The sequence below is a fragment of the Glandiceps talaboti genome, chromosome 23 (genome assembly GCF_964340395.1).
Source record: "Glandiceps talaboti chromosome 23, keGlaTala1.1, whole genome shotgun sequence".
In the NCBI taxonomy this organism is placed as follows: domain Eukaryota; kingdom Metazoa; phylum Hemichordata; class Enteropneusta; family Spengelidae; genus Glandiceps; species Glandiceps talaboti.
In genome coordinates this window covers 12,017,183-12,035,272 of record NC_135571.1, presented here as the reverse complement: position 1 = coordinate 12,035,272, position 18,090 = coordinate 12,017,183, and the positions used below count along the sequence as shown (strand labels likewise).

The 18,090-nt window shown below is 35.3% G+C and overlaps 1 protein-coding gene across 1 annotated transcript; it reads right to left on the bottom strand.

The window, feature by feature from the left end:
* Positions 1 to 4,812: 4,812 nt before the first annotated feature.
* On the bottom strand, positions 4,813 to 17,651 carry LOC144452751 (vacuolar fusion protein MON1 homolog A-like). The gene is made up of 13 exons (XM_078143900.1): positions 17,593 to 17,651; positions 15,976 to 16,352; positions 15,056 to 15,134; positions 14,627 to 14,713; positions 13,873 to 13,966; positions 12,407 to 12,521; positions 11,277 to 11,416; positions 9,742 to 9,823; positions 8,855 to 9,066; positions 8,197 to 8,375; positions 7,388 to 7,487; positions 5,353 to 5,448; positions 4,813 to 4,857 (listed from the first exon to the last, which is right to left on the bottom strand). Exons 1-13 carry the CDS (start codon positions 17,649 to 17,651, stop codon positions 4,813 to 4,815), a joined length of 1,665 nt encoding a protein of 554 aa, XP_078000026.1.
* Between the last annotated feature and the right edge of the window lie 439 nt (positions 17,652 to 18,090).

Below are 18,090 nucleotides of genomic sequence, written 5' to 3'. Positions count from 1 at the left end.
CAAGTAAGGAAGCCATGATCAATTAAAAATCCAAAATCCTCACCCATATGGCCACCTCAATGATATTTCACAAGTAAAGAAGAAATCGCAACATCCTGATTGGCTATTAACATACCTTAATATTCAATTTACACCTGTTTGATTGCATTTTTCAGCAATCATAATTTGCTGGCTGCTTTAGGCAAATAAAAACAATTGTGTGTTTCTGATAACTCAACATTTTAAAATATTTAAAACAGAGAGTGATGTCTGTACATATTTCATCAAGCTATCACAGAAGGGGTATTCTGACCAATATTTTGTTTTGGGTCGAAACAGAAAGTGATGTCTGTACATATTTCATTAAACTATCACAGAAGGGGTATTCTGACCAATATTTTGTTTTGGGTCGAAACAGAAAGTGATGTCTGTACATATTTCATTAAACTATCACAGAAGGGGTATTCTGACCAATATTTTGTTTTGGGTCGAAACAGAAAGTGATGTCTGTACATAGAAGGGGGGTATTCTGACCAACATTTTGTTTTGGGTCGAAGCAGAAAGTGATGTCTGTACACAAACTATTACAGAAGGGGTATTCTGACCAATATTTTGTTTTAGGTCGAAACAGAAAGTGATGTCTGTACATATTTCATCAAACTATCACAGAAGGGGTATTCTGACCAATATTTTGTTTTAGGTCGAAGCAGAAAGTGATGTCTGTACATAGAAGGGGGGTATTCTGACCAACATTTTGTTTTGGGTCGAAGCAGAAAGTGATGTCTGTACACAAACTATTACAGAAGGGGTATTCTGACCAATATTTTGTTTTAGGTCGAAGCAAAAACAATTAAAAACACAAAATAAAATCCTAATCTACCTTCCCTATTCTCTGAGGCCAGGTTATCAAAAACACACAATTATTTTTTTTTTTCATTACTCATGACTTAATCTTGATGTATATTGGGACAAGAAAATGATGATAAAAAATTTTCACGGCAAAAGTCAAAAAGAGGTTATTAAATAATTTTGGATGTTTCCTCCAAATTTACAAACTTATTTATACTTACATAGTTTCTCCTCACATAATCCCCCCCCCCCTCACATAATCCCCCCCTCCCCCTCATGTTGTGCTTATTTTCCTGTGCTGAGCCCCTTACACCATGGAAAAGATTTCAACCTGTACTAGCTGTAACTGAAGTATTATTATTTGTCAATCAGACAACCAACCATATATTCATTGAAAATTTTTAAAAATACCAATAATTATATATTATATATAACAAATAGAGGTCTATTTTATCTATAAGTAGTATAGTAATAAGTTATAATTGTTATTTATTGGGGTGATGATTTTAGGGTGCAAAGTTGAGTGGCTATATAGCATATACTATGTATATTATTGCTACACAAATATATTGATTCCAAACTGTTCAAGATGTAAGATATTATGATCAAGTCATTATATCTACTTAAACAATTTCCAGTTACAGCTAGTGCAGCTTTTAATAATTATATAAACACAAAAAAAGATACAAAGGCTAATATTTCACTTTGTGCTGCTGATTTTAGTTGGTCACTAGTCTGAGGAGGCTCTGAATTTAGTACAGAGTCAGATATATGTGGTTGCTATGACGCCGTTCTCAGCTCAGTCAGAGATCTAAGAGGCCCTAAACTTTGCTATGATGTCATTCTCAGCTCAGTCAGAGATCTAAGAGGCCCTAAACTTTGCTATGACGTCGTTCTCAGCTCAGTCAGAGATCTAAGAGGCCCTGAACTTTCATCAAACACTGATGCCAACATTCAACACTGACTTACTCCCAGAAAAGTCTGTAAAAGTTGTCTATGAATTAGCTTGCTTCTATCCCAACCTCCAAACGATTTACAGCCACAGCATCAGCTAAATTTTTCGAATTTCATCATAGCTCAAGAAAGACAATTTTGTTTAAATGGGATGTTGCCTTCTTGTTCACCAAGACATGTTCATGATCTTATCATAAGTATTAGTGCTGGCATATCAGTGAATGAGGACCCATTATTTTTTTTGAGAACAGCTGGATCTCTGACTAAGAACGGAGTCACACAGTCCAATATATCTGACTATGTACTCAAGTCAGAATCTCCTTGGACTACGAATAACTGTGATAGACACTCTGGTGTCAGACATCTTTCTGGTTCATTCTATATGATAATAGGGGACAAAGCTACAACTTGATGGGCAACATTGTACAACAAAATCCATCACGTTTGTGAATACACCCCTTTTTCGTAATAAAACTTGTCTATTACAGCAGCATGTTGAGGACACTAACTTGTGTTGGAACATGCAGATTAAAATAAATTTGACAAAAACTGTAAATAAAAACAATCTATACTTGTGACGTAACTCCGTAATTTCAACACAAAGGTATTAAATATCATCAATATAAAATAAAATTTACACAAATTAAAATAACAATATGGATGCGAACAAACAGCATTATCTCTTTGCAATTAAGGGAAAAGATACCATGTGAATTCTCTGTTTTGATAAAAACTTGGATGTTAAATGAAATATAAAGAACTTGTTTTATTCACTTTTGATTACCAGTATGGAATCGGCCTTATTTGAGCACTATTTAGACATCATGTAGCAACTATTTTCCTGACTTTAGTCTCAAAAAACAGTTGCTGTATAACAGCCCTTGTGATAATACATGTCCTGTCTAGTCTACCAGTGTGTAATATTATATACACGTAAAGTGTAACAGTAGAAAGAATAATTCTGTTCTGCATGGGTCACACTAAAAATATAAAATATAAATTTACTAAAAAAAAGTTGATGACAGTAAAACAAGATAACGCTGGTTCTCCATCCATTTAGTATTTTCATAAAAAACATAACTAGAATTTGATTAAAATCTCATTGAGGATGAGGTAAGTTTGATTTCATTTCCTGCTATTCAGATTTGGCTTTGATGTCTACGAGATTGAAATGATGAATGACAAAGCACCCTCCTTCCTTGATAAGATTTTAACCATATTAATTATAACATTGCCTCTGCCCCTCAGCCTTCATACTGTACAATATGTTTAAAGGAGAATGCAACTCCAGGAAATAACAATATTTCCAGAATTTAGTGGTTCTGGACAGTCATGTCATGATTCCTGCATCATTTTTGCTTGGTTGCCAAGAAAAACCATTTGGGGTGATCTCGTAGACAGCGCCCCCAGTGGCGAGAAGCTGGGTAACCAAGACTAAGTTTTAGGAGGCCACCAAGTGAAAATTTTGTGATGTGAAGTCACAAAGCAACTCTCCTGAACCTCCTAGTTTATGAACATACCTTGATTTTCTTGGATGGCATTCTCTTTTAAGCTGAACTTGTGAAATACAACCACTTTTGTGTCTCTTCTTTACAAGTTTGCATTTTATCAAATAACATTACATTTGTTATCAACATAAAACTATCAAAACAGTAACTACTAATAAACTGTGTAATGGATTAATTGTAAAACAGAATTAGATACCTTTGGTTATAACTGTCATGGGTCAATGTCAGAAGTGAAAGGTTATAGTGGTCATATGGATGAGGATTGGGTATTTATTTTGGATTTTTAATTTATGAAACAACTGTATCATCGCTTCCTACACCTGTGGTGCGATCATTTTGATTTGAACAATTTCCCAACTAGACACCCAAGGTAATGGACCCACCAAATATCATGGCAATTGGTTCAGCGGTTTTTGACTTTAAGTTGTTTACACGCGCGCGCACACACACACACACACATCCACACACACACACACACACACACACACACACACACACACACACACACACACACGCACGCACGCACGCACACACGCACACACACACACGCACACACACACACACACACACACACACACACACACACACACACACACAGACAGGCCGGGCGATCCCTATAGCACTACTGAACCTCAGTTCAGTTGTGCTAAAAATCAATGTAAAACAACATATGCCAAGTCTGTGTTTGTAACTCAACACTTTGGCAAAAAGCTACAAATTGTGTAAAATCTTTGTTATTGTACGTACAACAGCAAACATTTGAAACATTTTATTAATCTTTTGCAATTTGTTAAATTACAAATAAGGACTTGGCATATGATGTTTCACATTGATTTTTCAACTAGGAAGCTATGATTCAACTATTTTATAAATTGAAAATCCAAAATAAATACACAATGCTCATCCATATGACCATTTCAAAGGTCAGAAGAATGGTTAGATCTGAACCCCTGTGTACACCTGTACAATCATCAAAATATGAATATATTTGACTAAAGATATTGAGATCATCTGGCAATGTGATTATGCAGAGAGACAGAAATATCAATTTTTGAGGGTAAAAGTTCACTTTTGAAGTTATTTCAGGAATGAAGGAAAACTGCTAGAAATATGTATAACTTCCATAAATATGTAATCCGATATCTAAACCAGTCTGATAACCTTTGACCTCTGACATATCATGTGACTTGTAACATGTTCTATGACCTTAATATATTCGTTTGATATTCAAATTGATCCCTGCGTATAATTATAACCAGAGTGGTAATTTTAAAATAAGACTTAGGGTCACAACAAGCTCTTGAAACATTTCAAATATGTAAAATACTTTGAAATATTGACTCATACTTCATTTTTGACGAAACTTAAATCAATGATTTGAACTATTATATTTTACCCAAAATGCACTTCTTTGGATGTGATATCACGATGCATCATGGGAGGAGCAAGGACCAGGATAGTAATGATGCTTCTTTGCTGTACGCGGTTTACATTCTCGCAATAAAATCTCTTGTCCCAAATCCTAAAAAACTGGTGAGTTCAATATAAAGAATCGTTCTTCTTCTTTCTGTGATAAAGGAAAAAGAAATAACAGGATATGAATTATTCTTAGTTCATTGTAACGGATGATGGTTGAAAAATGAAACGTTTTGATTGGATGATTCAAGGAATGGTTGTTCTTTTGCAGCCAATCAACAGTAAATTTGTACATCAATAACGTATACTGGCCAACCAAAGGTAAAGTGCTGTAGCAATGAGGTACATCAGCCAATCAGAAGTTAAATAGTGTAGCAATGAAGTACACCAGCCAATCAGAAGTTAAATAGTGTAGCAATGAGGTACATCAGCCAATCAGAAGTTAAATAGTGTAGCAATGAGGTACATCAGCCAATCATAAGTTAAATAGTGTAGCAATGAGGTACATCAGCCAATCATAAGTTATATAGTGCAGCATATGAGTTTCAAAGTATCATTTTTTTCATTTTGAATTGCCTTTCTCTCTCTTTTTTTTCTTGAACAAAACTATCGCAATCACTTAGTGAAATATTCAATGTTATCTTACCTTTATCCATTTCAGTAATTTATTAATTGCTGTGATTGCTACAGGTTTGGTTACCAGGGGTCCAAAGGTTGCATATAATTCAAATCCTGATGTCACCTATCAAGCAAACAAAAACAGTGCAATTTGGAGAGTGCTAACAATTGGTAATTAGGATAGAAGTGCACCCCCTGTCAGTCAACTTGACATTCTTGTTTATCTTGTCATACCAAATACTGTAAATGTATATATTTCACTGCCACAAAATTTTGCGATTTTTCTCAGTCTTCAGCTAGTTCTCAGTCACAGATTGATTTTCACTAATTACCAGACTGGTACATTGTGTTCATGTACAAGAAGGCATTTTAGTCACTACTTATTTTAACTAATTACCAGACTGGTACATTGTGTTCATGTACAAGAAGGTATTTTAGTCACTACTTATTTTTTACTAATTACCAGACTGGTACATTGTGTTCATGTACAAGAAGGTATTTTAGTCACTACTTATTTTTTACTAATTACCAGACTGGTACATTGTGTTCATGTACAAGAAGGTATTTTAGTCACTACTTATTTTTTACTAATTACCAGACTGGTACATTGTGTTCATGTACAAGAAGGTATTTTAGTCACTACTTATTTTAACTAATTACCAGACTGGTACATTGTGTTCATGTACAAGAAGGTATTTTAGTCACTACTTATTTTTTACTAATTACCAGACTGGTACATTGTGTTTATGTACAAGAAGGTATTTTAGTCACTACTTATTTTTACTAATTACCAGACTGGTATATTGTGTTCATGTACAAGAAGGCATTTTAGTCACTACTTATTTTCACTAATTACCAGACTGGTACATTGTGTTCATGTACAAGAAGGTATTTTAGTCACTACTTATTTTTACTAATTACCAGACTGGTACATTGTGTTCATGTACAAGAAGGCATTTTAGTCACTACTTATTTTTACTAATTACTAGACTGGTACATTGTGTTCATGTACAAGAAGGCATTTTAGTCACTACTTATTTTTACTAATTACCAGACTGGTACATTGTGTTCATGTACAAGAAGGCATTTTAGTCACTACTTATTTTCACTAATTACCAGACTGGTATATTGTGTTCATGTACAAGAAGGTATTTTAGTCACTACTTATTTTCACTAATTACCAGACTGGTACATTGTGTTCATGTACAAGAAGACATTTTAGTCACTACTTATTTTTACTAATTACCAGACTGGTACATTGTGTTCATGTACAAGAAGGCATTTTAGTCACTACTTATTTTTTACTAATTACCAGACTGGTACATTGTGTTCATGTACAAGAAGGCATTTTAGTCACTACTTATTTTTTACTAATTACCAGACTGGTACATTGTGTTCATGTACAAGAAGGTATTTTAGTCACTACTTATTTTTACTAATTACCAGACTGGTACATTGTGTTCATCTACAAGAAGGCATTTTAGTCACTACTTATTTTTGCGTTTTTTTTTACCCAGGTGAAATTAGTGAAAATAGGTCTTTAGTGAAAATTTCCAAGTTTACAGTAGTTTCTCATTTGATATCCATCAGTGTGGTCGCATTAACTGTAGTCAAATCAAATTTTTACATTCACATTGTGATGTCCCTCAAATCATTTAGAATGGGCATAAAGAAAGATTCTGGATTATTTCCTGGGCTTGAAATTAACGTTTTTCTTTGGTAGTCCTAGTGGTTTACCAATTTCAGAAAGTGGTAGCCAAAGGACGGTGACAAATAGTCCTATATTTCTGAACTGAAAACAGAGTTCCTATATTGGAATTACGAGTGTTATTAAAATATTTTCATGTTTATAAATCTTCCATGTGTGAAATATTGCATAATCAGTGGTAAATCGCCTGAGTAGGCTACCAGCTGCAAATTTTGGCAGCCCCATGACAAGAATTGGTAGTCTGTGGACACAGGACTACTGTTAATTTCAAGCCCTGGAGTGAGATCGTAGAAAACATCACCGCCACCCTCATCACTCCCTATGTATATCTAGAAGTAAGAAATTGATGACTTACCCATCCCAACAGAGTTTCCTTCTCTCCTGCATGGAATAATATCTTCACTGGTCTTGAGCTGTGGAGTTTTTGATGCAGGAAATGATACATTCCAAATAACCTAGAACAAAGAAACAAATAAACAAACAAATGAATAACAAATTAACAAACAGACACCATATTATCAATATTCACATTTCCTTCAAGTGAAAAAACATTGGATCACTTTCAAACTGATTTCATGAAATAACCACAATCACTGCACAGTGTCTGATATGATGAAATGTACACAATCACTGCAGTGTCTGGTATGATGAAATGTACACAGTCATTGCACAATGTCTGGTATCATGAAATGTACACAATCACTACACAGTGTCTGATATGATGAAATGTACACAGTCACTGCACAGTGTCTGATATGATGAAATGTACACAATCACTGCACTGTGTCTGATATGGTGAAATGTACACAATCACTGCACAGTGTCTGATATCAAGAAATGTACACAATCACTGCAGTGTCTGGTATGATGAAATGTACACAATCACTGCAGAGTGTCTGATATGATGAAATGTACACAATCACTGCACAGTGTCTGATATGATGAAATGTACACAATCACTGCACAGTGTCTGATATGGTGAAATGTACACAATCACTGCAGAGTGTCTGATATCATGAAATGTACACAATCACTACACAGTGTCTGGTATCATGAAATGTACACAATCACTACACAGTGTCTGGTATCATGAAATGTACACAATCACTGCAGAGTGTCAGATATCATGACACTGGATATATAAAACAGTTATGGAGTACTCACCTTTCCCTTTCAGTCAAATCAGTGTAAGGTGGTTCCCAAGAAGGACTGGTGAACTGTGCTGTACTCCGTGATTTATACAGGAAATGTCTGAGGTCTGTGATGCCGACTTGTGCCACTTTATAACTGTCATTTCGCAATGACTCTTGTATTGCTTGTAAACAGTTGTACTTTTTTAACCTCTGAAAGATAAGTAAGCATTGTGAATAGAATCTTCAAATCAAAGTCATTTCACCATTCTTTATAATTAACCTCCTCTGTGTGTATGTATGTGTGTGTGTGTGTGTGTATGTATGTATGTATGTATGTATGTATGTATGTATGTATGTATGTATGTATGTATGTATGTATGTACGTACGTACGTACGTATGTACGTAGTATGTATGTAATTATGTATGTGTGTGTATGAATGTAGGTACGTAGGGGTGGGTGTGTGTGTGTGTGTGTGCATGTGTATATACAATTAACACAAACTGCCTTTCTGCATATATGAACCACAAGTGGACTTCTAGGATATACACCACAAATACATCTGACTTTAATATGTCTATAAATACATATCAACCTTTAATATGTCTATAAATACATATCAACCTCTATCTGTAGTGCATCCCTAAATGTGGGACTCTGTTACAGTTATCATAATATTTTGATACTCACATCCACAATTTTCTGTTTACAATCTGAGAGTGTAAAGAATAGATCTCTGTCAACAGTGAGTAACAGTAGACATGCGTTGGTATCATCTAAATACGATACATGGGCATGCAAGAAACCACTGTTATCAAACTTTGGTAGACATATCGGTGTCCAGGACTCAGCTGCTTGGAAGGAGGTAGAGGCACTGACTAGATTAAAGATCAAATGAAGATCTGTAAAAAAAGATATAATATTTATCAATCAATCAATCAATCAATCAATCAATCAATCAATCAATCAATGAAAATTACATGATAAATCAATCAATGACAATTATATGATCAATCAATCAATCAATCAATCAATCAATCAATCGATCAATCAATCAATCAATCAATCAATCAATCAATCAATCAACCAACCAATGACAATTGTATGATCAATCAATCAATGACACAATGAAATCACATGGTCAATCAATAAACCAATCAATCACATGATCAATGAATGAGTGAGTGAATGAATGAATGAATGAATGAATGAATGACAATCACATAATCAATCAATCAATGGCAATTATATGATTAATCATTAATCAAATCAGTGACAATCATATCAATCAATCAATCAATGGATCAATCAATCAATCAGTCAGTCAGTCAATCAATCAATCAACCAATCAATCAATCAATCAATCAAAGACAATTATATACTCCAGAATACCACATCTCAGTGTACAGAAGACCTCTCCTAAGTCAGATTTTGTGTAAGAGACTATTATGTGTAATGTAGAATTGGTGACAATGACATTCCTAGATTCCCAAACTAGTAACAAAATTAATGCCGCAATAATACAATCAACCCTGTATTTGTTCTCATTTAGATAATATCTAGTAAAACACACCTACCTGCTGGGTGTAGGACATATTTCTTCATTCTTACTAAGGCTATTAATTGATTATTTGAAATTAAAATTGCAAAGACCAGATCCTGAAAAAAAAACATTCAGAATACGATATCAGAATTCTTGTTACGTAAAAAATAACTTTTACTACCTTAGTGCATTATGAAAACAACAACCGTTCTATTTCTTGGTTGACTTTAGATTTATATAAATTACTACTATATCAAATTCAACTTTTGTTCCAAACTTAAACTTTGAAAATTGTTACCAGAAATTGTTTAAGTAAAATGCTAGAGCAGGTACCAAGTGATGACATACCGTACAGGGTTTGAAATTAACAGTAGTGCCGTGCCCAAAGACTACCAATTCTTGTCATGGGGCTACCATAATTTGCAGCTGGTAGCCCACTCAGGCTACCATTGATTATGTGATGATTTACAGCTGGTAGCCCACTCAGGCTACCATTGATTATGTGATGATTTACAGCTGGTAGCCCACTCAGGCTACCATTGATTATGTGATGATTTAAAGGATGGAAGATTTACGGACATAAAAGTATTTTAATAACACACATATTTCCAATAGAGAAACTATTTTCTGTTCAGGAATATAGGACTATTGGTCACCATCCTTGGGCTACCATTTTCTGAAATTGGTCACCATCATGTAGATGACGTTAACAGTCCTGACACTTGCTTATTCTTGCCAGAGAGGGAGCTGTTTTGAAAAATACTAAGGGCAGGCGAAAATATATTTATTTTTTTGGATGACGGAGCTGAAAATTTGAGTCAGTTGGGTTAAGAGAAACGGAAAAAAAATTGGGTCACCTTACTGACAATATCGTATACTAACCTTAACCTTGGCATTGTGCATACTCTGAGCTATGATATCCCGTACTGACAATATCCTGTACTAGCCCTTGACCTTGGCATTGTGCATACTCTGAGCTATGATATCCTGTACTGACAATATCCTGTACTAGCCCTTGACCTTGGCATTGTGCATACTCTGAGCTATGATATCCCGTACTGACAATATCCTGTACTAGCCCTTGACCTTGGCATTGTGCATACTCTGAGCTATGATATCCCGTACTGACAATATCCTGTACTAGCCCCTGACCTTGGCATTGTGCATACTCTGAGCTATATCCCGTACTGACAATATCCTGTACTAGCCTTGACCTTGGCATTGTGCATACTCTGAGCTATGATATCCCGTACTGACAATATCCTGTACTAGCCCTTGACCTTGGCATTGTGCATACTCTGAGCTATGATATCCCGTACTGACAATATCCTGTACTAGCCCCTGACCTTGGCATTGTGCATACTCTGAGCTATGATATCCCGTACTGACAATATCCTGTACTAGCCCCTGACCTTGGCATTGTGCATACTCTGAGCTATGATATCCCGTACTGACAATATCCTGTACTAACCTTGACCTTGGCATTGTGCATACTCTGAGCTATGATATCCTGTACTAACCTTGACCTTGGCATTGTGCATACTCTGAGCTATGATATCCTGTACTAACCTTGACCTTGGCATTGTGCATACTCTGAGCTATGATATCCCGTACTGAGCCTGGCATTGGTAAACATCTTACAGCTTGTAATACAAAACTTGGATCGGTATCAATTAAATTCAATAAATTATCAATAAATTTTTCTGTCCCTGAAAAAAAGTGAAGAAAAAATATACAGAATCAGTAAAAGACAGAGAGAAAACGTATGATGCAATGTTTTGTATACAAAAAGTCCTACAGTGAATTTCACAATACTGTTCAGCTTTTCTGTTTCCTAAAACCATGCAGAAACTAACAAGAAACTGGATATGCTACACTTCAATAGAAGATCACATTTTTTGCTACATTTAGTCTAAATGAAATAAACCATTTAAATATATTGCAACTCCATGCAGACATCCAGGCGCCAATGTTTTTCTTAGTATCAAACACAGGATGAAGGGTGCATAAAATGTCCGTTGCGGAGTTCATTAGATGTCTGTATGGTGGCATGTGTAGTTCATTTCACTTTAGACAAAATGTAGCAAGAAACTGTACTCATTCAATCTTGTTATCTTAAAGTATAGCATGTCCAGTTTGTTGTTGGTTTCTGTGTGGTTGTATCAAACAGAAAAGTTGAACGGTATAGTGAACTTTACTGTACTATATGGACGACAACACTATGAGAAACGTATCATGCATGTAGCTATATTTTGCATGCAAAGTCTTCTATGTGGGATAACACTGAAAATGATTATTTTTTGAAAGAGTGAAGATTTTAAGTGGCCATATGGATAAATATGACAGAATGCCAGGCGAATGCAAGTGTGGCGTACTCGGTGTATTTGCATGAGCCCTTGCAGTACTCTTTGTAGCCGTACTTTTAGGAGTGTGGCGAGTGAAAGTGTAGCAGAAAACACTGCAAGTACGAATGTAAATACTCCTGCGTACCGACACTGGAACTCACATGGCATGGGGTAAAAGTATTGTTATCTATCAAGTGAAACAACAACAACAACAACAACAACAACAACAACAACAACAACCACCACCTAAATTTACAAAATGATTGACTTTTGGCAAATATTGCCTGTTGTATCAAATTTGTCTTGAGGACAAAATTCTGAGTTTATAATATCAGCAGAAATAAGTTACCTTACCTGTTAGTAATCTTCTTAAGTCATAATTTCTTCTTTGTTGAAATATTCTATTAAGTTGACTAAACGTTAAAACACTAACAATTTGATTGTAAACATACGTTAATTGCACAATTAACTGAAATAAATCAAAAGAGAAAGTACATAATTAGATTGACTATTGGTAAAAATCACACATATGTTGTTATAAGGCCTAAGAAAAAAATTGTTTGGTTCCGGTTTCCCAACGCTACCTAGTTTTTAACTGCCAACCCTAATTTTTTTTTTACGTTTTCGAGAAAAAAATAGTAAAATTACAAAAATTGTGAAATCTCACGAGAAATAGTAGATGTGGAAACTGACATTAACTTAAAAAGACAATATAAAACTGTTCTTCCAATCTGTAATGGCTGTACATCTCTGATAGATAGAAATAAACAACACAGAGACCATTTGGAAAAGAATGGAAAACCTGAACTAGACACTCACACATGAAAAAAAAAAATATAATAAAATTAAAAAAAATCTACCTACCCACTATTCTAAAATTGAATGTAATCGGAACCACATAATTTTTGTTATTTGGCCTAACCAGCATGCAAACACAACATTGGTGATCTGTCGGTCTAAAACAGACAGATTTCTGCAAAGACTGAGCGTTTTGCAGAGTTTTTGTAATATGTTGTTCCTTATGACCATTTGAAATGTGAAGTTTTATACATTCACAACTTTCCGGTATGAATTTGGTTGCAAAACATACAGTGGAATCAGTAGTAAAATTTGAAAACAATCCCATTTCAGAGAATAACGTTCGACAAAATCAACTCAAATACTGAAAATAATCAAAAGTTTGGATGAAACCAATGGGAATGTCATTTGAGAGGATTACAATACTTCCAGCCAAGAGATAATAAACAACAAACAATCAGACATGCTGTCACTCTTCCTGATGTAGAAAAGATCAAATAGGGAACTTGCAAATCCAGACTGAGCATGCTCAGATGCAAAGGACTTTGGGATTGTCTAGTTACCATAGTACCCAGTATGAGTGGTAGTCTAGCTAAAAATACAAACTATGTTCTTACCTGTTGTGTAGACTCCTGTGTACAGCTAACAGCTACCAGTATGAGTGGTAGTCTAGCTAAAAATACAAACTATGTTCTTACCTGTTGTGTAGACTCCTGTGTACAGCTAACAGCTACTAGTATGAGTGGTAGTCTAGCTATAAATACACACTATGTTCTTACCTGTTGTGTAGACTCCTGTGTACAGCTAACAGCTACTAGTATGAGTGGAAGTCTAGCTAAAAATACAAACTATGTTCTTACCTGTTGTGTAGACTCCTGTGTACAGCTAACAGCTACTAGTATGAGTGGTAGTCTAGCTAAAAATACAAACTATGTTCTTACCTGTTGTGTAGACTCCTGTGTACAGCTAACAGCTACCAGTATGAGTGGTAGTCTAGCTAAAAATACAAACTATGTTCTTACCTGTTGTGTAGACTCCTGTGTACAGCTAACAGCTACTAGTATGAGTGGTAGTCTAGCTAAAAATACAAACTTATGGTCTCCTGAGATAATAGACCTATAAAAAATGAGAACACAAACAAATATTGTTAAATGTGCCTTCGGGACGAATTTCACTGAAAATCCAAGTTTTTACATCTCTCCAAACTTTGCTAATGGAAGCTAGCTTCTGGTCCTTGTGAAATAATAAAAGGAATTTGGGGTCTATCATTTTCATGAAAGATGTTTTATACCAAAGGGAATAAGCACTGAATATTCATTGTGCCACCATGAATACTAGTACATGTACATTATTTCAGCTGACTCCCATGATGCAATGTTCCATAGCAAAGATATTCTACAAAGGAACATGATCAACTTGATGCTTCACTGAAATTGCAAGTAATTGTAGGTGATGTAACATTATGGAATGACTCTCCAGAACTCATAGTTTAGGAAAATGTCTCTATTTCCAAGAGTGGTGTTCCCCTTTAAGCCTCGCTACTACTATTTTGTCTCAAAGTTCTTGGCCAAGATATGAAGCATTCAAAATTTGAGAATAATTGGGAAGAGTATTGATGACTTTGAATATCTTGTCTTTTCTCACATTTTGAGCACTGCAAAACCAACGATGTAGACACAAGTTGGTGTAAGTTATGTAGACTGACAGGGTATAAACATATTTTCTGTTCTAATGAGTACAACGTGGCTTGCATGAGATACAAGAAGTGATACTTACCGTATTGTGTTTTGATCGGCTTGGATAAAGGAAACGAGTGCTTGCATGACACCCATCACAGTAACTAGTCTGTCTTCACTTCCATACCTATAAAATTAATAAACACATTTATATACAAATGATAATTACTAAATTAAGTCATACACGTTATTTAAATCAGAAAGGTAAGAAAAACATAATTATTATGTGGCCCTCATAAATGTCATGTATTCTGGTTGGTCAATGCTGTCACTATATCCATGGCTGTCATTGGTCAGTTTTGTCATGCATTCTGGTTGGCTAGTGGTATCATATCCATGGCTGTCATTGGTCAGTATTGTCAAGCATTCTGGGTGGCTGGTAGTATCATATCCATTACTCTACTTAAACACTAGAGGACACTGTTACTTCGAGAAGCATTATGTGTCCCCCAAAAAGTAAAATAATTACCTTGTGTAGATTGGTTTTCCAGCTTCACTCAAAATAAATATATGTTTTTTATGTCGTTTCCATTGAAGGCTATGAACATCTAGAAGAGATAAACAGAAAATAGAAAATGATGAGCATACACTTTGCAGTATGTCATACTATGGATATAATGTACAAAAGTGAAAATGTCTTGTACAAGTAGCATGTACCTTATCAGCATGTGTTAGCAACTGGTAGCGTTAATACTTGTTAATTACTAACTATGTTAACACCGAGGCTAGCTGTGTACTAACTTGGACTGACATCTCACCAACATGTGTTAGCAACTTGTAGGGTTATTGCCTGTACCAGTACTAGCTGACTCTGTGCTAACACTGTCACCGACACTAACAACTCATCAACATGTGTTAACATTTGGCAGGGTTAATGTCTGTACATTTGTACCAGCCCAATGTTAATACTAGGCCAGCTCAGGCCTACTAAACAGTGATGTAGAAAATAGCCGAAAGTCAGTTAAAATAACTGACTGTCAGCAATAAATTTCTTGCTATGAAATCAATATATTTTTTTGACATTGGTCCCCAAAACTAAATGTACAACATCTTCAGAATTTATGGTAAAATATTTTTGTGTTTAGAATTTATAGTAAAATAGTTTTTTGTTTCTCGTTGCAATTGAAGAATTACTTACTGGCAATTGTTCCTTATCTCAATAATATTGGGTGACAACAACGATTGAATTGATAAATTGTGTCAAAATATTGTCAAGAGATGTGTAGTTTGGGGTTTTTATGATGAAAAATTCACAACCCAGGGGGCCCAGAACCACTTTGTACCCTCAATACTATTCCATCTACATGTATGATTACAATTTAACTGGCTTTATTAAAAATTTTCTATATTCCTGCTGAAGATCTGGAAGACACAATGAACACTTCCTACCTTCATCTGGATGATCTCGATCCACACTATCCACTTTATCCAGGATCGTTCCAGACCTTATCCTTGTCGTCTCCTCGTCAACTTTCCCTGAATCTGTTATTTCCGGAAAGACTTCATTTTCTGTGTCCTCAATTGACAATTTACTAATGTTTTCAGAGTAATCATTGTTTTCTTGAGTTATCACAGTTTCATTATTGTCTTCTTCCTCCACGATTGGATTTCCGTGTTTTTGACTTTGAGCCGAGTCTGTTTCATCAGTTTTCTTTTCACTTATTTCATTAATACTACCGCTAGGATGGCGAGGTCGTCGGGGTTCATCTTCAATTGAAAAACTTAGATCTTCAAATGAATTAGATGCTTGTAATACAGGATATTGACTGAAAAAAATGAAATAAATAATAGAATATGAATATATTGAATATAAATTACAGTAATTTGAAGAGAAAAATGAAGGAAAATGTTTACACAGATCAGCATACTCTCTAATAAAACACAAATTTAATTTCGTGAGTCAAACTCAGACCACCTTGGATAGAGCAGGCTTGTGATTTCATTCCGATGTTTAAGTGGATGCAAACGCTACAATTTCTGTAATGTTAACACAAAAAGACGTACGTGAAGCAAATCTGAACTGCTAAGTTGGGTGGATTTTTCTGCTAAATTAGGCCTTACCTGCCAAAAAACTCTGCTATTAAATACAGAGCCTTCAACACCCAAGAAATGTTCAGAGGTACCCCAATCCCGTCAAAATCGGCAAAAGCAGCATTTTGAAATGGGTAGTATGCTGACATCTCCCTTATTTTTTCAGCATGATCTCATCTATTTGAGTTTGCCCTGCACAAATTGTAGCATTTGTTTCCAGTTAAACATTGGAATGAAAAAAAAAGCACAAAAGCAGAAGAAAACCCCCTCAAAATCACAACAAATGCTACAATTATTGCAGCTGCATGTACATGTCGGTATACAAGAACACCAAATTAGTGTGTCAGTGGTGTATCAGAATCCAATGTTGATATCACATTATCAGACTAGCATTTGCAGACGACAACAGCTAGCTGCTCAAAGTGTGAATCTTGGTGTTTACTTTCTGGTTACAGAAATTACTAAAAATGTATTTATTTTTCAGTTTTAACTTACTTCTTACCACAAGAAAATTATCTGCAGTAGTAACGAATACACGTTACCTGACAACGTTGCATGGAGATAACTGGTCGTGCACGTTATTGGCACCTGGTATATAATTTATGAAAAGCGACTGAATGACAACACAGCTAGCGGACACGAACAGTGCGGTCACGGGTCTCATTTTAACCGTGCAGTATTTGTTTTCACTACGGTCCATGTAAAATGCGTAGACACAGCCTCGTAATGGTTACACAAATGTTACACGCATATGTTGTCTACGAACAAATCAAACGATAACATGGTACGTCGATCGGTCGGTTCATCTTCCAAAAAATAATATTTATATGATAACCGCAGAAATCTGAACCCGTATTAACCGTCGAAAACGGTGTAAAGATTTAGGCCATACACGTAATAAATGGACACAATTTATAATATATTATTTTGAGCTCATCAGACTTGATGAAAAAGCAATACAATTATTTAACATACCTTGCTCCAGGTTCACTTCCTTCCAGCACATCTTCCTCACTGACCACAACCCCCGCCATCTTGAAAATGCTGCATCGTGGGATAGTACACGCCACCTAACGTCCACAGTGTGAGAACTTCTGTTTTTATGGATGTTGTATCCTCAAGGCAGTTTCCTGGGAGATTTTTTAGGCAGTCTAAATCACGCTGTAAACATATTATTAACCACACTGTGCATGACAGGGGCCATTAAACATTGCATTGTGGATGCTTATCAGAAGTTGAATAGATAGGAATGGCTAGATGGTGATATTGAGTTACACTATAATAGGGTGTGTGTGTTGGGGGGGGGGGGGGTTCAAGTATTCTAGGCTGTGTTGGGGAATACCATCTAAGGCCTAATAAAAAAAATTGTGTGGTTCTGATTACAATCAATTTTAGAATGGGTGAGGTAGGTAGAATTTTTATTTTATTTCAAATATTATATTTTTTCTTCATATGTGAGTGTCTAGCTCAAGT

Excerpts from the sequence above, each read along its gene's own strand:
- LOC144452751 (XM_078143900.1), bottom strand. The coding sequence starts at position 17,651 with ATGGCGGGGGTTGTGGTCAGTGAGGAAGATGTGCTGGAAGGAAGTGAA. Across the intron at positions 13,967-14,626 it reads GCCGATCAAAACACAATACG|GTCTATTATCTCAGGAGACC; the intron begins GTAAGTATCACT and ends CATTTTTTATAG. Across the intron at positions 8,376-8,854 it reads GTAAACAGAAAATTGTGGAT|AGGTTAAAAAAGTACAACTG; the intron begins GTGAGTATCAAA and ends CTTATCTTTCAG.